We start from the raw sequence: 22,855 nt of genomic DNA, 5'->3' as shown, positions 1-22,855 counted from the left end.
CCACTAGAAATTCCTTCTGTAGTCTTTTCCTACCCTCTTTTACTTTAGGTAAGCCTCTTTTTTTGTTGCATGTTTCTTTATATTTGATGTTATCATTAAACCTTAAATTCCCCTTTTCAGTTATTGGAATATATCATTATAATCCATTCATTCTAAGTTAATTTAGTTCACTTCTGTACAACTTAAGTTGGTCACTTACTATTTTGTGATATACTTTAACTGATTAGAGCTAAATCTGTCTTGGCGAACATGTGAATACTTATTTGCATTCAGAATACTGTTTTTATTCTAAGAAATGTGATATTCTGCCCTAAACTTCATATATAGTCATTAATCCAAATTTTGGAGAACTTTACAAAGGATGAATTAAATCTTCTGTTAGCAGACAGAAGATAATAACCATTTGTTGATTACTTATGCCTCTGAAAAATTAATATGTAGTATAATCAAAAGGAAACAGACTAGCAGTGATTTGTATTACTGGGCTCAATATTTTAAAAATCTTTGTAATTACAGGAGAGGTATCTTTAAAAGAACATTCTTTAAATTAGAATGAGATCTCTGTGATTGTAGGCATCTTGAATTAAATAGAACAAACAATCTAAAGAAAATGACAAAAGCAAATTGTATGGCATTGTATAATATATTAAAACAGACAATTTTGATCACAATTTGTGATTAACATTTTCAAAATTAAATGTAGCTGCTTTTATTATTTAAAAAGTATATGCTACAGTGATATATATATTATATAACCTATTTTTTGTCTTGAACTGATTATTTGTATATGAATTATCAACAAAATGTGCTTGTACTAGGGTAATTTTCTTCTGATACTTAGAGTGGGTTTGTTTACCTTCCCTGTCTGTCTGTAGCATATACTGTCAGTTGGTACTTATGAAATCTCATCTAATATTAATATTAACCTAAGAAACATAATGAGAATGTAAAATTTCTAAGGATCTTATATCTGCTGCAAATGTTATATATTGTATATACTTTTTGTAATATGTAATGTATGTAACATATTTAAACATCAGATAATATATAGATAACTTGTATATATGTATGTGTTAGTACATATACACATATATATACATATGTAAGGCCAAATAGCAAACTTTAAGTATGTCTCTGCTATTGTGGCATCATCATGCCCTTAGGCATCAGTTGTAAACCTTGATGTCATTGTTTACTCCTCCCCTCTGTCTCGACACCCCCAAATCCAAATAGACTTCTGAGTATTTTCCTTACATATGCTCTCTCACATAGCCCATCTAACCCCTAAAGCCCTACTTTAGACACTTACCGCCTCTCTCTCAACTATAGTAATGATTTCTTAATGATTTTCCTGGCTTCCAGTCTGACCCTGATGCCCTTGCATTGTCAGCAATGAGGATTCAAAAAAAGATTCAACTTTTAAACTTTTATTTCTATAACATTATGTAAAACTTCAAGCATGCTAGAGAGAATAGCATGTAGATTGAACTTGTGATAGCTCCTGTTCCTTCAGAATGAAATCCAAACTCCAGACCACTGACTCTATCAATCAGAACTCTCCATAGCCTGGTTCCAACTTTGTCTCTACACATAAGGCTCACTTTACTTACCAGCTCCTCAGGAAGGCTTCCCTGACACGTTTCTTTTCCACTCTGACTCTCGCAACTGTAGGTGTGCTCTTTTAGTATTTCCTACCCTTCATATTTATTCAACAAATATTTATTGAGAATATACCATGTTCTAGGCCATTACTGAATTCTTCCTGACAGTTTCTCCTACTAAATTGAGGCTCCATGATGTTAGGAACCGTGTCGTCTTCATCGTTTAGTCTCTTCTTACATTTAGCACAGTGCCTTGCATATAGGTGAAGCTTTTTTTTTTTTAAACATCTTTATTGGAGTGTAACTGCTTTACAATGGTGTGTTAGTTTCTGCTTTATAACAAAGTGAATCAGTTATACATATACATATGTTCCCATATCTCTTCCCTCTTGCGTCTCCCTCCCTCCCACCCTCCCTATCCCACCCCTCTAGGTGGTCACAAAGCACCGAGCTGATCTCCCTGTGCTATGCGGCTGCTTCCCACTAGCTATCTATTTTACATTTGGTAGTGTATATATGTCCATGCCACTCTCTCACCCTGTCACATCTCACCCCTCCCCCTCCCCATATCCTCAAGTCCATTCTCTAGTAGGTCTGTGTCTTTATTCCCGTCTTACCCCTAGGTTCTTCATGACCTTTTTTTTTTTAGATTCCATATATATGTGTTAGCATACGGTATTTGTTTTTCTCTTTGTGATTTACTTCACTCTGTATGACAGACTCTAGGTCCATCCACCTCACTACAAATAATAGGTGAAGCTTTGACGTCAGTAGTGATCTCAACAGTTGACCTTCAGTTATTTTCAAGTAGATTATTACCTAATAAGATTATACACATGAAATTTAGAAAGTTTTTAGAATTAAAAAGCATATTTCTGTTTTTATTTTAAAAAGTAAGATAGATTGTTAAAAGTGTGGAAAATATAGAAAAGGACAAAGAAGAAAATTAAAATGATCTTTGAAACCTAGAGATAACAGCCTAAAACATTTTTAACACTTTGCATTGTTTTATTCTGTTCACTTTGATTAGGTCTATTCCCATTCCTCTCCCTCTTTCCCTCTTCCATGTTCCCCTTTCCCACACCAGAAACCACTGTCTTTTCACCTGGATTTTTGGCAAACAAATTTATTATATATTTCTGTGTAACAGCATTCCAAAAGATTTATTTTCTTACAGTTTCTGTGAGTCAGGAATTTGGGAGCAGCTTGGCTTGGTAGTTCTGGCCTTGGTTTTATCATGAGGTTGCAATTAAGATGTTAACTGAGGCTTCAGTCATCTGAAGGCTTGACTCAGCTGCAGTATCTGCTTCCAAGATGGTGCGCTCACCCTGGCGGTTGTTGGCAGGAGGCCTCAGTGTCTTGCCACGTGTACTTCCCCCTAGGCTTGCATGAATGTTCTGATGACATAGCAGCTGGCTTCCCCAGAGTGAGTGATCAAGAGTGAGCAAGATAGAAGGCACAGCGTTGTTTATGACCTAGCCCCGAAAGTCCCACTTACAGCCATTTCTGCGGTATCCTTCTGTTGGTACAAATCAGCACTGTTCATTGTAGGAGGAGCCTGTACAAGGGCATGAATGCCAAGAGATGTGAGACCGTCTTGGAGGCTAGCAGCAGTCGTCTCACCCAGCTCTGGAGCTGGGAAACACAGAGGTGAAGTGAATAAACCAAATAGCTTTTAGTTTTTTCCAAATTGGGATTTTATAGTGTAGCATTGCCATTTTGTTTGAAGATGACAGAGTATGAAAAACTTAACTCTTATAAGGATGTGTTCCTAAATCGTATTTCAGTAGTACCTTCACATATTAGCTTTCAGATTTTTTATATAGTCAATTGTTTGAATAACCTCAAAGAATAAGAAAAAATAAGTTTATTCTTATTCTTTGTTAATACTTATTAAGTATAAGACAATGTGTTGATGTATTTTCATGCTCACAACTTTTACTCCTCACAATATTTACTTCCCACAGTTAACGGTTTTATAAATGAGAAATGAGATTTTAAGTAAGTACCAGAGTAGGATTAGACTCCAGATAATCTTATTTAAGAGCCAGACTCTTAAACATTATGTCACTGAATCTCAATCGTTTCGTATCCTTGGAACACAAAGGATATATAAGCATACCACTAGTTTTTGGTAAGTTAAAAAATTATCACTGTAAAGTAATAAAAACAAAATAGTATTTTAAAAAATAATAGTTATTTATAATAAGTCACATCTGTGAAAAAGATGTTGTTTACTAGATGTTCTATAGGGCTTGTGAGCTAGAACTCTAGGATCAGGTTCCCCATATTATATATTTCTTTTCCTGCTTAATTTCTGCTAACTTACAATTATAGGTTGCTGAAATGGTAACAAGCAATGGCTTGCTCAGATAATTCTGGATGTTCAAATTGAACATGACCCCAAAATTACAGATAGTTTCTTAAGCTGTTTCTTGAACTCTCAGACTCTTGATCAACTTTGTCTTGCTAAAATGCTGAAAGTTTGTATATTTCAAATTGAGTCAGTGGTAAATGTAATATTAATTAACTTCCTGGTTATTTTTAGTGGGAAAGTCAATCTCTCGGTGATCAACCCCATATACCATATTTGGCTTTTTCTTAAACTAAAAATTAAATTTATTGTACCCTAAATCAACATATTCATGCTATTCAAGATTTTAAACATATTGCTCAGATACGTATACTACTTGAGCAAGTCTCTAGAAATCATAGAAATGATCATTTCAGATGTTACCAGTTTCTTAAAGAAATGTAAATACTTTTTACTGCAACAGTTTATATTAAGGTAGAAAATTCAATATATTCAATAATGTTTTCTTTGTATAGCAAAAAACCTTATGACCATTCTGATCACATTGAACCAAAATAGGGAGGTGTATTTTTGATTGCCAGCCATACACTGAACACTGAAGCAACGTGTAGGTTAGGCAGTCAACTGCAATCTCTTTTATAGCTTGATAGCTACACAAATAGCTGGTGTTCTATCAGTACTGACCCCAACCCACCTTTTGCAGCTGACATTGTAGTTCACAGTTTTTAATATAGTTTCACTCTACTGGAAATAACTTTTTTGTAGCTTGGGATGTCAGTGATAAATCAAACAAAATCATTGATCATTTCTGTCTGAAATAGGTTGTCTGTAATGACGTAAGAACTGCTTGATTTTTTTTTCACATTTATGGTTTTTTCCAACTGTGAAACAAAAATACCTGCTAGCATACACATGTAATAGTATTAACTCTGCTATATTGTATGCTATTAATATTATATAATGCCCAACTATATCATATATTACAAGAATTTATGCCTTCTCCTTTCCCTTTAAACATGTCATTGACTTTGTGAATTTTTTTTTAAAAAGCTTCTCTTTATAATATTTTTGATATTGAGTACAACTATGAACGCTGCCTTTGTAGTTTTTGACTTAATCTGTTTTTGGTGACAGAGTTCATCGATTTTACACCAAAGGGCATATTTTGCCCTTGTTTTATAAAAACTTACTTGGTTTGCCAGAGAAGTACTATATTTTTGAAAATAATTTAAAAGCTTTAATGCTCATGCCACTATTTGAAAAAGGATTATACTGTGATCACGAAAGGTGACAGGATGCTGGTTTGTTAAAAAAAAAAAAACAATTTTTAGTTATTTATCAGTATGCTTTCCATTCATACTTTTCTTTTCCAGGTGCTTGTGCATACACATCAATACTTGCAGATTCACTTACCTGTCATACTGATTGACATTCTATATTCTATTGAAGCCCTGTTCAGTGAATTCTGGCATTTCTGGAATTATTTTCATCTCTACTTTTATGAGCTAAAACAACTTTTATGAGTTTGGATTATACATTACAGAATAACAAGTTTTCAGTGGAAAATCATAATTGATCTTACCTTTTAAATTTATGATTATACCAGGCTGCCTGTGGAGCAGGCAGATGACAGGGACCACTGGTGGTACATAAACCAGGCTTTGAAAACATGGCACTGAGCTGTTCCAGGAGCAGTTATTAAAACAGCCACAGATCTGATTATTACATAAGTAACAGGTCTGGCTGGTAAAAGGTAAAGGAGAGAGAAAAACGAAAGGAGCAGTTCTGCTGCCTGGTGATGACTCTGAAAACCACTGTCCTACCCACACCAGGCCAAGAAGCAGAGGAAAAGCAGTAGAGCAAGGAGTAAGGATAGACAGCACAAAGTACACTGCATAACAAGAATAACTGACAGCATAGAATAGAGGTGAACATTACAAAGGAGTGAAAAATACCAGTTGGAACAGCTGTATGAGAACGTTAAGTGAAGAACAAATCAAGTATTTACTTGAGTAACCCCAAGCACAGGACAACTTGTCCCGTGCTGAAGGTGCTATAATCTGATGGGTGATTTGTTGTAGTCCCCTGGCGAGCCAAGTCAGTACCATAACCTCTATGTAATATATAAAGATTCAGTGGATCAGAGCTAGGTGTATCAGAGAGACCATCCTCCAGTATGGGTATCAGATTTTCTGTAACGAAGGATGACATCTCAATACTTGGAATATAATAGGTGTCAATAAGTATATTAGTTATCTGTTGCTGCATAACAAATCACCTCAGAATTTAGCTGCTTAAAACAACAAGCATAAACTGCCTCACCGTTTCTGTGGGCCAAGAATCTGGGTATAGCTTAGCTGGGGCTTCTGACTCAGGGTCTCTCACGGGCTGTGGTCATCTAAAGGCATTGGTGGGAGAGGAATTTCTTCCAGGCTTACTCAGGTGGCTGTTGGCAGGCCTCACTTCCTCACTGGGTGTTGAACAGAGGCTTCTTTGTCATGTGGGCCACTTTACAGAGGCGCTCACAACAAGGCAAGAAAAGGTGAGAGAGATGGAAGCTAGAGTCCTCTGGTAACCTGATTTTGGAAGCAGCATCAATCAATTTTGCTATATTCTATTCGTTAGAAGCACTTAACGAGGTCCAGTCACTCCCAGGGACATGAGACAAGAACAGGAATACCGGGGGGTGAGATTATTGGGGATGTCTTAGAAGAAGGCTGCCTGCCACAATAAACATTTTCATGAATGAGTAAATGAATGAAGGAAAGAAGAGAAACTTAAGAAAAATTACTTGTACTAGTAAGTCCTCCCTAAATACAGATTACTAGAAGGGAAGCTGGACCATAAAACAGAAAATTAATCTCTGGATACGACTTGTTTTAGCTTAAAATAGACATTTTGATCAGTAAGTACACTAGGAGTTCATCAGTATCATAAAAGAAAGGCTTGGAAAATATGAGTGCTGTTTTCTGCAGACTGTAACTTAACATCTTGTTAATGCTGCCAAATCTCTATATTTAGAAAAGGTAGAGCTTCCGAATTTGATGCATTTCAGTCATTGGTTCTCAGCTGTGTCCTGCACATTGGAAATGCCTTAGAAACTGAAAAACCAAACTATCAATACAAAAGGATAACTAGGCTCTATCTCAGGCTAAATAAATCACAACTCCTAAAGGTGGAGTCCGGACAAGTTTTTTGTAGTTTTTATAGTTTCTTAAAAGCTCCTCAGATGTTTCCAATCTGTCATCAGGGTTTGGGACCACTGATTTAAGTGGCTCTTAATGGAAAGATTCAAGCATGCACCCTTTCTCAGGTTTAGTACAAATTGAAAAGGGAAATAATTTTATGAACAAACTTTCTTTATTCAACATGTATTTATTGTGTCCAGTATGTGTGTAGCACATGTGGGGGATTAAAAATATACATATAAGTAGTTTAAAACGGGACTAAGCTATACTTCATGGTATATATGTATTTACTGTGATTATCGGAAACAGTCCACATGTGCTGTAGGGTTTCAGAGAGGGGAGAGATGAATATAGGCTAGAGTAGATAAAGAATGCGATTTGGAAGAGATGGGATCTGGGTACATTAGGAAAGTATTACAAGGTGAAATGCAGTAATTTGCTTCACTTGACAGATCCCAGAGTCTGACTTGGAGAAATTTGACAGTTTAGCTAGCACTTTGATCTTATTCTGTAGGCCAGTAGCTGCCCAAGAGCAACTGAGGAGCTTTGAAAAATACCTGGAGATTTTTCATGTATTTTTATCTCCAGATAAATACTCCTGGAGAATTTTATTCAGTTGGTCTGGGTGGGGCCCAAGTATTGTAATTTTTAAAAGACCCTGTGATGCTGATGTGCAGCCAGCGTTGGGAAACTGCTGTAGGATCACCTAAGGTCCCTGGAAATTTTTGAGTAGGAGGGTTTCATATTCACCCATCCATTAAAAACACATTAGGATGTGTTTTGTTTTTATGCCACAGGAAGAGGGCAAACAGCGTTGAACAAAATAGAACAGGAAAAAGGTGCCTGTTTACACTTATGGCGGTGGAAGGCAGCTTATATTCTTTTCTGGTAGGGGAAGACAGGCAATAAACTAATAATGCGTAATTTGGTAAGTAAAAACAAATGCTTTGAAGAAAATAAAGCATAATGAGGGAGACAGGAATAGGCGGAGAAGGGGAGTAGAGTTGGAGAGGAGAGTGCTATTTTATGTCAGGTTAGGAGGGACTTCCCTAACTGTTGGCATGTGTACAGAGACATGGAAGAAGTGAGGGAGTGAGTAGGCAGAGGAGATCACAGGGGAAACACCCAGGCAGGCACAGGCCAGTGAGGTTGGGTGCTGTGGACTACATTGTGCACACACACACATACTGCCCCCCACCACCTCCCACTGTATATTGAAGCCTTAATCCCCAGTGTGACTGTATTTAGAGGTGGGGCTTTTAGGAGGTAATGCAAGTTAAATGAGGTCATAAGGATGAGGTCCTAATGGGATAGGATTGGTGGCCTTTTAAGAAGAGGAAAAAGAGAGATCTCTCTCCCTCTGTCTGCCATGTGAGGAACAGTGAGGAGGACTTCTGCAAGCCAGGAGGAGAGCACTCACCAGAAGCTGAACCCTGACATACCTTGATGTTGGGCTTTCTAGTCTTCAGAACTGTGAGAAAATAAATTTCTGTTCTTTCAGCCACCCACTCTACAGTATCTTGTTATGGCAGCCCTAGCCAACTAAGACTGCAGGAACAGAGGGTTCCAGAGGGGGTAGTATAGGAGATGAGGTAGGAAGAGGGACTCAATCATGTAAGGCTGCAGTCTAGAGCAAGAATTTTGGATTTTCTTCTCAGTTGCCATATACTCTGGTTGCCAGAGTATAACTAGGGAAGGGGGTTGGGTGGGGAGGAGGAACCCATTGAATTGTTTTAGGAGGGGAGTGGTATAATTTGATTTATACCTAGAAGGATCAACTGGCTGCTTTGTGGGAGAATAGTCTGTAGCAAAACAGTTGAGGAGTCAGGGACATTAGTTATCTTCGTAACTATTGCAAGGGTGGTTATCAGTGGGAGTAGTGTGAAATCATCCAATTCTAGACATATTTTGAAGGTAGAGTGGAAAGAAATTGCTGGTGAATTAGATGTGGGTGTGAGAGAAAGTGGGGAATGAAATATTGTGTCTAAGTGTTTGGTCAAAGCAACTGAAAAAATGGAGTGCTGTTTATTAAGATAGGAAGACTGTCAAAGAATGGAAGAATGGGAGGAGGGAGCAATCAAAATTATAAGTTATTTTGAGTTGCTACTGAATATCCAGATGAAGATGTAAGTAGGCAGTTGGTTATATAAGTCTGGAGTTTAGGGGGAGACACTGGGGCTGGTGATGCAAATTTTGGAGTATCGTATAGATCAGTAGTTTTCAACCTTGGTTACACTTTATAATCAGCTTGGGAATTTGCAAAAAATTTCCGAGCCTGGTCCCACCCCTGTATATTCTTGTTTAACGTGGGAGTGGGGCTCAAGTATTCCTGTTTTAATTTGATTAGTGGTTAGGTTAAACATTTTTTTAAACAGCTTTTATTCAGGTATTATCGACATACGATATACTACACACAAAGTGTACAATTTGATAAGTTTTGACAGATGAATACATCTGTGAAACCATCACCACAATTAAGATAGTGAACATATCCATCATCACCAGAAGTTTCTTTGTACCCCTTTTCAGTTCTTCCCTACTATCCCTACCTCCCTCCCATCTTCAGTCACTAGGCAACTACTGATCTGCTTTCTGTGTAGATTAGTTTGCATTTTCTAGAATTCTATAAATGAAATCTTACAGTGTGTACTCTTCTGTGTGGCTTCTTTAAGCATAATTGTTTTGATACTCACCTATGTTGTTGCATGTATCAGTACTTCATTCCTTTCTGTTGCTGAGTAGTATTCCATTGTATGAACTTCTTTCTTTATTCAGCTGTTGATGAACATTTGGGTTGTTTTCAGTTTTGGGCCACTACAAATAAAGCTGCTGTGAACATTTGTGTACAAGTCTTTGTGTAGTCATGTATTTCCTTCTCTGGATAAATACCTTAGGGTGGAATAGCTGGATCGTATAGATCACATTTTTTCATATGTTTCAACATGAGGGGTTTTGTGTGTGTGTGTGCGTGTATGTATGTCCTTGAGGAAAACTTTTATGCCCAGAAAAGATTATTCAGACACTATTTTCATTATTAAAATTAATGTTCAGTTTATTAATTTCAGTTTAAATATCTAGTTTATAAGATTTAGCAAAATTTAAGTTCTTTTTTCCTAGATGTAATTATTTTTAAAAAGCGTCACAGGTTAATTCTAACGTGGAGCCAGGGCTGAGAACCATTGTACAGACGGTATTTAAAGCCAAGGATTGAATGAGATCACCTAGCACAGCCATTTCTCAAGCTTTTGCTTGCGTAAAAATACCCGTAGTTGGGGCAAGTTCTAAGAATTTGTATTTCTACGAGGCTCCCAGCTACTGATACCCTGATCAGTTGGACTGATGGACCATACTTTGAGTAGCCCATCCTAGAGGGTTAGTGTAGATAAAAGAGATACCTGAAGACTAAGTCCTGGCCCCTCCAAAGTTTAGAAATTGGGAAGGAGAGGAAGGAACCAGTAAATAAGACTGTAAAAGAATAGCAGGTGGGACTTCGCTGGTGGCGCAGTGGTTAAGAATCCACCTGCCAGTGCAGGGGACATGGGTTTGATCCTTGGCCCGGGAAGATCCCACATGCCACGGAGCAACTAAGCGCACGCGCCACAGCTACTGAGCCTGTGCTCTAGAACCTGTGAGCCACAACTACTGAGCCTGTGCGCCATAACTACTGAGCCTGCGTGCTGTAACTACTGAAGCCCATGTGCCTAGAGCCGGTGCTCCACAACAAGAGAAGCCACCACAATGAGAAGCCCGCGTACTGCAACGAAGAGTAACCCCGCTCGCCGCAGCTAGAGAAAGCCCATGCACAACAATGAAGACCCAATGCAGCCAAAAATAAATTAAAAAAAAAAAAAGAATAGCAAGTGAGGCAGGAGGAAAACGAAAGAGTGTGGTGTTCTAGAGGCTTGTGAAGATAGTTTTGCCAGGAGGGAAAGCATGATAAACTCTGTAAAATATGGCTTGAAAAGACCGAGTGAGATGTGAGTTACAGTTGACTAATGAATGTGGTAAAGTGATTGTTGAGGACCTTGAAAGAAATACTTTTGGTAGAATGTCCAATCAGGACAAAAACCTGATTGAGGTGAGCCCATGAAAGAAGGGAGGAAAGTAAGTATAGACAAATCATTTGATGCTTATTGTGGAAAAGAGAACAAAGAAATGGGACGGTGGCTAGAAGGGGATGTGGAAGTAGGGATGGGTTTTCTTTTTTTTTCTTTTTAAGGTAAGAACTATCATAATGTGTTTGTATGCTGACAGGAATCACTTAGAGAAGGAAATATGGTTGGAGCAGGAGAGCAAGAGGTCAGTAGCAGGAGTGGTGTCCTGGAGAAGGGATCCAGTTGGCAGATAGAGTCATGGCCTTAAATAGGAATACGGAGAGGGAAGTTAGAGTATATGGGCACGGATGGCAGCTTGTAGAAATTTTAGTTGTATAGCTTCTATTTTCTCTGAAATAAGAATCAAGGTCACCCCATAATAAATAAACAGAGCACAATAACAGTTTTGTTCAGTACTCTATCCGCAGTGCTTAGGACAGTGATTTGAACATAGTAAGTGCTTAGTAAATGTTTGTTAAATAAATGAGTGTAAGGAAGAGTAACCTTGGATTGGAGGGGAGGAGGCAAGGAGGCAAGTGAGGTAGTGTAGAGGCGGCTGTCGGGTTAGGTGAGAGCCGTGCTCCTGGGAATGATGAGCGGAACTGTTCCAATAATATGGAAGAAGAAGTGAAAGGACTTGATTTTTATTTGGCTAAGGGGAAGGAAGAGTTGAGTATGACCTGTTTGTAGCTCTGGAGCATGTCCTCAGTCTTCCAGATGAAGTGGACTGTGGTGGTGTTTAATGATTTGAGGGATTTTTCAGAGCCTTAATTGCTGGACACTCTAACCTAGGTTGTGTAAAGCTGATGTAGTCATCTAGTTTGTCTGTACTTACCAGAAGGTATCACTGTAGCTGCCAAGGAATCAAGTCTCTCCTGCCACCACCTCCCAGGAGATTAGGGAAAACTGTGTTCTGGGCGTCTGCGGAAGTGTTTGATGTTGAAAATTAAATGTGTATAGACCTTGGAGTAAGAACTCTTCAAAATACTCAACGTAGATTCTTAAAATGATGAAGGATACTATTGACTGCATTCTATAAGCAAACTAAGGCAAGAGACGAGAAAGAGTGCATTGAACCTGAGGTGTAAATTTAGTTAGTTTAGTGTGAATACCTTGGATCAGCAGATTTTGAATTGTTTTTCTCAGAGCCACACCTCAGGGCTAACTGGGAGATGCAAGGATGGGCACGGAGCAGACGGGGGCTGTGGAGTCTCCACATCAGCTTCAATAGAAGTTAGTTTGTTTTCACTTTTATGCACTGAGATTCCTTGTAAGATTTTATTTGCATGGTGATTCTACTGCAGAAACAATAACAGAAAGCGTTTGAATATCATTAGTGTAGGTAACATTTGAATTTTGCTGGTTAAGTCAGATAGTGCTGGTTTTAGCAGAGTAGATTATTTCATTGTTTGGAGGTGGGGAAAACCACTTAGGCCTCTTTTATCCTTTGATTCAGTAATCAGTTTTTATGGAAAGCAGTCCTACCTTAAGCCCTTCATTCCATTTTCATGAAAAGGGAAGTAAGTGGCTCAAAAGCAAAATGACATCAGCAAATTTTTCAAGACAGTGAATCCTTGAAAGTTGGCCGCGCCTAGTTAAATCAGTGTTTTACATAATTGATTTATAGTTGTATTTATGCATCATATTTAACTGGTATTTATAATTGTTAATATTAAGAGACATTTATTGAGCATCTAATATATGTAAGATCTACTGTACTAGGTGTTGGGGATACAGAAATAGGCAAGATGTGATCTTTTCCCACGTAAGGGTTAGAGTCCGGTTGGGGAAATAGAACATAGCCATAAAAGGATCAACAGCGTTGCAGAAGAGTGTAGAAGACCACGACTTTGCAGAGCTGTTGCAGGGGTTCTGCAGATATGTGATGCACATTTCTTTTTAAAATATTAAATAACCCGTTAAATGAAAGTGTCCTATGCACCAAATATTAATGTGCACAGAAGGAAGACGACCACTAAAGCTCATTAATTTATTTTGTAGATTAATTCACTTTTTTTTTTTTTTTTTTACCATTTCAAAATAAAGTAGCAGATCCTTTATTTGTATTTCTCGAAGCCGTTGAAAAAAGTCACGTAGCACCAGCAACACGTTTTGGCCATCATTTTCCCTCTTCCACCTCTGCCCTTCCGGAGGAGTTTGGCCCCCAAGTCACACTCCTCACACCTCTCCAGCCCCCACAACAAAGCAAACCCTGTTTCAGTGGTTTCTTCCTAACTTCCTTTCCTTCTGATTCTTCATCACAAAATCTCAAAAACGGATCTGTCAAATAAGATCTACCTCAGAAATCCTGGGAAGGGAAGATACATTGAGCAGGTCAGGCCATAGAATGCACTTCCCAGGGCCTGGGGAGGAGAAATCCAGGGAATTCACGCTGAGTAACTTACAGCCCTTCATGCTTGTTAACCCTTTGTAGGCTGCACGGTTCTAGAGCTCTCTGAGCCTTCAAATGAGAATATCCTGGACGAGTTTTTCCGCAAAGTCAAGAATCGTTACGTGAACAATGTATCTTTAAGGACTTAAGAAGGGAATACGGTTTCTCACGAGGTGAATAGTCATTCAACAGAAAGGACTTTATCATGCAGTATTTTGTGACCGTGAACCTGAACCATCTTTGTTTTATCCTAGGATTAGGACAAGTGATGGATTTCTTTCATCTTCACTGATATTTGGCATCAAAATTTATTTGATACGATTCATAAGTGGACAGATGCTGAAGGGTAGGGATGTATACCTAGTCTAGAAATGACAGTGTTTGATAATTTTGGAACAAGGAATGGCTGTCCCCTTTTCAAAAAATTGTGAGCCATCAGGGTTTTCAAAGTAAAGTGTTTTGACGATGCAAGTGCAAGAAGTGGAAGTAAAGATAAGCCAATGTCTATTAGAGATGTATTTGAAATCAGGAATCACTCCCTATTTACAAGATTAGATATGTTCCTAGGATTAGGCCTAACAGCTGATGAGGAATTAGTTACATTAATCTGTATCAGGTCTATATACCTTCAAATGGAATAAAAAATTGGGTTTACTACATTTTAAAGTCTTACTAAAATTTTTAATATTAACTGTTCCTTTGTTTCTTATTTCTGTAAATTATTCATAAAATGACTTAAAAAGGGGGGTGACAGCCCATGGTGACGGCTGTTTTTCTTGGTGTGCTGACAGTTTAAACATGAACTAAAGTGCTTCCCACCCTGTAGTAAGTCCTCCGTCTAAGTTTTAAAATGACGGCACACCGTTTTTTCCTTCTTAGGGCTTCTGACAAAATTTACTTTTATTTAGTTAGTTTCCTTTTGTGTGGCTTCTATCCCATGCACTAAGCAAACTCTGTGAGGGCGAGGACTGTGTCTGTTTTGTTCATGGTGAGTCTCCAGCACCTTATCTAGTGCCTGACACATGTTAAGTGTGTAATACATTTGTCAAACAGGGGGCTTGCTTATAAAAATCTTCCTTGGTTAGATTTTTGGACTTTTGTTAGCAGTGTATTAGCAGACTCACAACAGGTTTGGGTTTAGTTCAGCCTTTTAACTCATTGAGATTTATATTGCTTCAATTTACTATATATATTTTAGTGTTGGGAAGCAGATTGCCTCTTTCTGAGCTATGAATAATGCTGCCTCCTTTAGAAAAGAATCAGCAATGGTTTTATATTGTATTTGTTTTGCCTGTCCAACTTGACAAAGCTAAATTGTTGTGATGAGGTTAATCAAGCTTAAAACATTTTTCTTATAGTATTTAGCATACAGGATTTTTGTTGCGGGGTGGTTGGGGTGGAGGGCAGACACACAGTTAGAAACTATATCTGATGAATAATAGTTATCCGTAAATGGTTGTTGAAATGTTCCCCCCCTTTTTTCATGTCACAATAAGTCAACAGACCTGCCAGACTTTACACAGACAGTCTGTTTGAGCTATTTATGAAGGTTACATAGGGACACATAGGGATCTCAAAATTTTGGAACACCATATTTTACAAGTTACAGCTAATAATGACATATGTGAACAAGTAGATGACAAAGAGTGCAGTTGGGATATGTCTGGATAGCACTGGATGACCTTTTTGTCCTTATCACAGAACCTTTAGCATTGTAGGTGTACTGTCAAAATCATGAATGATAAATCGCTGAACATAAAAAAGACACACCTTGTAAATAATACCCTGCCCCTTATATCCTAAGTTAACTATCTCCCACCTCTAAAATTCCCTACTATCCTCTAGATTTTTCTCACTAAGTAGAAAAAGGATCACAGTTAAACTTTTTTAAGATCCCTAGAGATAGGAGGGCTTTCTTTTTAATAGAGCATGGTGAAGGTGAGTCACTTTATGATAGGATACAAAGATCATCATAAGCTGTGTTCCTCCTGCCTTCGTTGAAGAATATTTAAAACTCATTCAGGCTGTTAGAGAGCAGCAGAGAACTTTATTTCAATAGTTAAGCTACATGGAAACACATATTTTGTGCTTCTTTTCTCCCAAAGTTGAACCAGATCAAATAATCCTAGAAGAGAGGAGCAAAGTCGTTATCTTTAAGTGAAAAAAGAATGAATTAGTACACATTTAGGAAAATTTAGGATAAAAAGAGAGAGAAAGACATAACAACTACTGAAAATCAAAAATAATATTTTTCTTGAGGCAGAAGAGAACCACTATAGAAAATTTGTTGGTGATTAAAAACTAACAAAATCAACCACAAACAATGTCACGTACAGAAATCACTGGTTGCTTATCAGAACACTAGTCTCACATTTCCACTTGCCCCAGGGACACCTTTGCTTAAATTTTATAAAATCCATAAACCCAGCATGACCAGCACCATCATTTCTAGTATGAAGTGGTGGTCTTCTAGTTTGTTTCCTGACTGCAGTCTCTCACCTGACCAGGTCAGCTAATTGTTCTTTCTGTATTGGTTTTTACCTTGTAAGAGAGTATACATTTACTAAGTATTTTGTTCTTACCACTGAGAATATAACACTTAGAAGAATTATAGATTCATAACTTGTTTAAAAATGTTAATTTAGGGACTTCCCAGGTGGGGCAGTGGTTAAGAATCCGCCTGCCAGTGCAGGGGACACGGGTTCGAGCCCTGGTCCAGGAAGAACCCACATGCTGTGGAGCAACTAAGCCCGTGCGCCACAACTACTGAGCCTGCGCTCTAGGGCCCACATGCCGCAACTACTGAGCCTATGTGCTGCAACTGCTGAAGCCCGTGTGCCTAGAGCCTGTGCTCCACAACGAGAAGCCACCACAATGAGAAGCCTGCGCTGCGCACTGCAACGAAGAGTAGCCCCCGCTCGCTGCACCTAGAGAAAGCCCCCATGTAGCAACAAAGACCCAACACAGCCAAAAATAAATAAATAAATAAATCTTAAAAAATGTTAATTTATTTAACTCAACCTCATGGTTTCATGGAGCAAATCGTGCTGTACTGATATGCTTTCATTTTCAGATTTTTTTTTTTTTTAATTTTTGGCTGCATCGGGTCTTCGTTGCTACACACAGGCTTCTTCTAGTTGCGGCAAGTGGGGGCTACTCTTTGCTGCGGTGCACGGGCTTCTCATTGTGGTGGCTTCTCTTGTTGCAGAGCACGGGCTCTAGCTGCGTGGGCTTCAGTAGTTGTGGCACATGGGCTCAGTAGTTGTGGCTCGTGGCCTCTAGAGCACAGGCTCAGTAGTTGTGGTGCACGGGCTTAGTTGGTCCGCAGCACGTAGGATCTTCCTCGGGCCAGGGATTGAACCCATGTCCCCTGCATTGGCAGGTGGATTCTTAACCACTGCGCCACCAGGGCGTTCCCTCATTTTCAGATTTATGGGCCATATGAAAAGGGAAAATGATTCTAGGAAGATTCTGGAGAGAGAAAACCTGTTAAATATGAAAAAGACTTGGCAGCAGTTGTAAGATCCATGAAGCTGGGGAATTAGGATTATCCCTTTTCTCACATAAAAGTGGGAGTGATTGAGGAACTGTCACATAATTGATGGGCACCAACTTGGAGACAAATGCTGGAGGGGTGGGAGAGTGATTGATAATGTTATAAATATATTCTGTACCTAACCACAACACAATCGTTATATTCCTGTAAAGCTTCATGATCAGAGAATCCATGATTGAGACATTTACATCTTATGGGAAAAACAGCACTGAGTACTGAGGTTATTAATAAATCCAGAAAAACCTAGAAAAATATTCAACTTTACTTTAAAAAGGCAGCACTAAATAAAGAGAATATAAATTATTATATATCTTAAGTTAGTGATAATGGCCTCTAAGTAATTAATGTCAATTTATTGATTGCTAGGAACTGCAGGGTTTATACTCTAGAATGTAAATTTATTTTAATGTTCCCAATTTTCTTGTAATTTAGTTTAACATTTTTATAAATTCATTTTGCATTAAATTTGGGGACAAAGGGAGCGACAATACAAACTATAATAAAGGATGTTGTCAGACCTTCATTTGTTATGGCAGGAAGAGATTCAGAGACCCATAATACCTTAGGAGACAAATGATGACTACCCCTCAATTCCATTGTATAGCTTGGAGTGACTCAAGTTTAGGTGACTCGCTGTTCACCAGGCACTAGTCTAACCAAACCTTTTCACAACCTGTCACACCTTTGAACTTTCTTTCTCTTTCTATATTCCGGCATAATTGAAAGAGGGATTAATTCTTGCTGCTCTTACTTTTCACTACTTGTTTACGTCTGTGTAGTGAGTGGTTAATCCTGGCCCATGAGTAAGCATCGAGACAGTATTCCTTGTCTTTTAAAACGTCTTTGTTCCTCATTAAGCCTGATTTTATCATTCATTCATTTTTCAGCAGATATTAAATATCTAGTATTTTTTCAGTACTGTGCTAGGTACTAGTTATCCAGTGGTGTATAAACCTGAAACCATCCCTTTCCTTGTGAAGTGTATATCCTAGATGAGGAAACAGACAGTAACTCCTTCCTTAACACTCCCTGTGTTCCTTACTTTATTTTTTTTTTCATAGCATTTAGCAACATCTAAGACTTTATTTTTTGTTTGATTTCATCCACAAAACGTTGGTTACATGAGGACAAACAAGAATTTCTGTATGTTTTGCTAAAGGAATATTTTTTGGTTGAGAAGTGAGAAAGGCACGTTTAATTCGTCACCACGTCCCCTTGATTCTGCTTCTTCAGCCTGTCTTTAAATAACCCCACTACTGCTTCCTTTTAGTTCAAGCCCTTTTTATTTTTACCGGATCTATTAAAGTAGCTTTCCCTGCCTCTGTAGTACCTTTCCCCTCCAGATTGCTGCCAATAATCTTTGTAAAATTCAAGTCTGAATTTCTTCAGTGATCTGCTGTCTTTTAAAGGTAAATCAGACTCCTTCGCTTTTCATTGTCGGGTTCCTTCCTATCTGTCCAGCCTTGTTTTTTTTTTTTTCTCTGCCACTCCCTGCTCTCCATCTCAAACTTTATGCTGCAGTAGTACCAATATATTGCACTTCTTCAAGCTTCTCTGCTAAGTGTGGTGGCTGGACCAGAGGCTTCCCCTTAACTTGGAAGCTATTTAGAAATGCAAATTTTAGGCTCCACCCCGAGGCCTACTGAATAAGAACCCTGGGAGCAGAGCTAAGCAAGCTAAATGAGACTTCCCAGTAATCCTGATGTACCTTAAATTTGAGAATCACTACTTTAGTCCTTTTTTTTTTTAAAGTTCATTTCCTTAACAAGCTCAGCCATTAATTACCATGCTTTTAATATCATTTTCATTTGTGTAACGCTTAATTTACATCATTGACCCTGGTATCTTTGTCTGTCCTGCTTTTTAAATTGTGTATTGGACATCTTTCCTGGATATCCTTCCTGTACTTCAGACTCTGTAGATTCTAAACAAAATTCAGTACCCATCTATTAAGATGTTTTATACACTGTGTTTCCTATTTCCTCCTTCAAAGGATTCCTCCTTGCAGCTTTGAGTCCTAGATTATGCAGTATTTTCTCTTTGGTTTCTATTTTGTCTTGCTTTAGAGGAACAAAGGAAAAGATTTTTTAATAACTCTACTGACCAAAATAGGGTCAGGATTTTCCAGGCAATAGATTACTGTTGTTTATAGACCATCTGTTAAAATGTATTTTTTTTAATGTGTTTTTATCTTATTCTTCTTTGCTTTTTCCTTCCCACCTTTTTTCCCTCCTCAATTGTCTTTCTCTCTCTCATTTTAAGAACTTAGAGACCATTTACTTTGAATCTTGACCTCAGCTGCCCACGTTCTACCATAAAGCTGGAGGCATCCTTGACCCTGGGCTAATAGAGTGACAGCTTGTACCCAAAGTGACAACTGGTACCAAAGATTGTAGTCAGGCAACATTTCATCTATCTCGGTACAGTGTCTGCAGTAGGTTCTCAATAAATTTTTTTCTAATGAGTAAGTGAGTAAGTTAGGCAAGTCTCAAAGGACTGGACAGATCTCTAAGGTCAAAAAACCACAGTGAAATTGTGGCTGGATACATAAGGAACCTCAAAGATTTGAGCAGTAAGAAGTGAGAAATTTTGACACTCAAATATTTATTCAGTGAATAAATGAAAGATTTTAAAGAAAAGAATAGCCATTGTAACAGATGGTGAGGTATTTCCTTCTCTGAGAGAAGAGGGATAAATTTAGATTTTATTTCAGTGTGAACTTTCAAGTTTAATTTTTAAAATTCATGTTTATTTATATGTGTGCTTCCCCATAAGCACAGTTTGATATACATTTTTAATAATTATCGTGTCGATTTATGTAACAGTTATATTTTAATGGTTTGACTATATATCTTGGGCTATAACTTTTAACTGTTATTATAGTTCTATTTTTGTTGGATAGGAAAGACAGTAATGTATGTGTGTGTATATATATATCTGTTAAATTGCACATCTGAATTACCTTACATATGAGAAATTTTTATATGTGAAATCATATATCTATTCTCATAATTTGAGCTATTCTCTCATAAAAAGTACATTCTTAAATTATAGTAATAAAAAAAACTTTCTTTTTAACATGCACACAGGAAACCTCGGCCTGTCTCCCAGTTGGTTGCACAGCAGGTTACTCAGCAGTTTGTGCCCCCTACACAGTCAAAGAAAGAGAAAAAAGATAAAGTAGAAAAAGAAAAAAGTGAAAAGGAAACAACTAGCAAAAAGAACAGTCATAAGAAAACCAGGTAAATTTAAAGAGTGTTTTAATGGCACTTTTGAAGTAATAAAATTAACCATTTAATATTGTCTTTTAACATCAATATATAAAGTATATAAAGTAGAAATAAAAGATTTCATCTCTTTTACTATATCATGAAAGTGTTTTTCTTAGTTGAAGGTATATTAGAAATTAAACACAGAGGCCACAAATACAAGCTTAAGTGTGAGGACACTTTCTGTTTTTTGTTTTTGTTTTTGTTTTACTAGATTACAAGACATTTGTGTTTGAAATGTTTCTTTTTCACTCATAAAGCCAGGAGTGATGTTCACAATACTGAACAGATATTTACATGAGCTTTAAACCAATCAAAATGGTCATATGGGTCCAGGCAGAACAGACAGTCATGACGCCCTTATCATAAGTGCACATCAGTGGAGTAACAGCCCTGCATATAACTCAACCTTGGATGTTGTCAGCTTCCTCTGTGATTCAGCTATGTCACTGCTGTTCTAAAACATTTATTTTAGTAAAATTGATAAGCTGTCTGCAAAATTATGATTAAGCTATTAAAAGCACATTTAAGAGAACATTACTCCGAGTTTTTTGTCATGTTGAGGAAGATTCAGGAATGATTGGCTTGATTAATGTTAATGATTTCAAACATTTAATTATATTTTTGTGGCTATTTACACATGAATATAGAGCTTTAAAGATAGATGTGTTCGTTTTGTTATTTTTACCTAATTTAATATGCATTACATGCTCAGAAAGTTGGTAGAGAGAAAAGCTAGTTTAAAATTTTATCATCTTTTGTGTTTAGGCCAAGATTGAAAAATGTGGATCGGAGTAGTGCTCAACACTTGGAAGTTACCGTTGGAGACCTGACAGTCATTATTACAGACTTTAAGGAGAAAACGAAGTCACCGCCCACATCTAGTGCTGCTTCTGCAGATCAACACAGCCAGAGTGGCTCCAGCTCTGATAACACAGAGAGGGGAATGTCCAGGTCATCCTCACCCAGAGGAGAAGCCTCATCATTGAACGGAGAATCTCATTAAAGTTTATTTTCTCCAGTTTCCTAGTCACTTCTGTCATACCATGCAAATACACAGATTATGCCAAGAAGTACCACATTTTCATGACAAACATATTCATGCACAATCCATAATTTGCATTTTACATAAAATAGAAATTTGTTAGATTTTATTGCAATCTATGCCTACCAAACCTTTCCAGACTTAACATTTTGGTCTCCACAGTTAAAGGTGCCATGAAAATGTGGTTGAATTACTCATTATGCAGTGTTATTGGTAAGTCTATTTTCACTTTTAGTTTAGTGAATTCTAACACATAATTCTTGAATTCTCTACTATTGGCATGTAATGAATTTAAATTTTTATAACATAGTGCAAGCTGCCTAAATATGTATTATTTGAGAATTGTGAAACAAATAGTTATATGTATACAAGTCAAAAATCAACTTAATCAACTGTTGCTACAACAGAATTTTCTTAATGGTTATCCTCTTAAATACACCTGCTGGTACTTGGTGTGGTTAAATAGGAAGATTGTTATTAAATAAAGAATTTGTATGAACCATTGCCAATGTTTTTGACACATTTTACTAAATTATTGTTCCTGAATTATGTTTTAGGTTTTATCTGTTTTTGGGGGGGTTTTTTGCTTATCTTTCACAACATTCATTTATTGTAATGTTTACTAGCAGACTAGTAAACAATAAAACATTGATTACTTGGCTTTATAATTCAGATTTAGTGCTATTGTCATTGAACACTGGTATTTTCTGTATTATATAGAACATTAAAATTCAAGTAATTATAAGCATTTGGCAAAAACAGAAGAGAAGAAACCTGTCATATTTTAAAAGCTGCAGTTTTGGAAAAGCTTTAACTTAATAGTTTTATCCCTGTTTCCTTGCCCCAGACTTATCCAGGGTCATAGAAGTGTGAATCTAATTAATACAGAAATGGGAATTGTTGCACAGAACTGAGAAATAGCTAATCTTTAATCAGTTTAATTGGCCTCTTATTAAATATAACAATTCTTATAAAAATTATAGTACCCTATTTTCAGAAACAATTGCCAGTTTATGCATTTATCAATATCCTAAAATTTAAAAAGTATTTACAGCCCCACTTACTATTATGTAAATTTACCAATAAAATATTTTTATGACTACAGATTTTGCATTTTTGTTTACAACTAATAAAAGTGTTTTTTGTTGTTTCTAAAAATCCAACTTAGAAACCACACAGTACTTAAATTCTAGGGTCTCCTGCTTTCTCTTAGCCATTTGTTTAATATGTATTCACCTATAGGAGAATTTTGAATTATAAATGACCTTTAAATCATAACTTGGATACAGAATATCACATAAAAACATCATGATAGCATTTGAAGAAAGAAAACTGTAGACCCTGACAGTTGTGATATTTGGTGGTTTCATGTGGTAATGTAATTTTCTGTTTAATT

General features: G+C 37.2%; 1 protein-coding gene across 7 annotated transcripts in view; it reads left to right on the top strand.

The window, feature by feature from the left end:
* YAF2 (YY1 associated factor 2) overlaps positions 1–22,855 on the top strand; it is a 73,081-nt gene that overhangs the window by 43,879 nt on the left and 6,347 nt on the right. The window contains exons 4-5 of one of the 7 annotated variants that reach the window (XR_009505342.1): positions 20,235–20,387; positions 21,183–21,672. Coding sequence is in view for 5 of the 7 variants with exons in the window: in XM_059935663.1 (XP_059791646.1) it covers positions 20,235–20,387; positions 21,183–21,420 (391 nt within the window). In the remaining 2 variants the exon portion in view is untranslated. Of the gene's footprint in view, positions 1–20,234; positions 20,388–21,182; positions 22,603–22,855 lie in introns of those variants that run through there. The other 6 variants (XM_059935663.1, XM_059935658.1, XM_059935660.1 and 3 more) reach the window with 6 other exon arrangements.

This window comes from Balaenoptera ricei, chromosome 10 (genome assembly GCF_028023285.1).
Source record: "Balaenoptera ricei isolate mBalRic1 chromosome 10, mBalRic1.hap2, whole genome shotgun sequence".
Taxonomy (NCBI): domain Eukaryota; kingdom Metazoa; phylum Chordata; class Mammalia; order Artiodactyla; family Balaenopteridae; genus Balaenoptera; species Balaenoptera ricei.
Note: the sequence above shows the minus strand (reverse complement) of the source record. Positions and strands in the feature narration are given on the sequence as shown.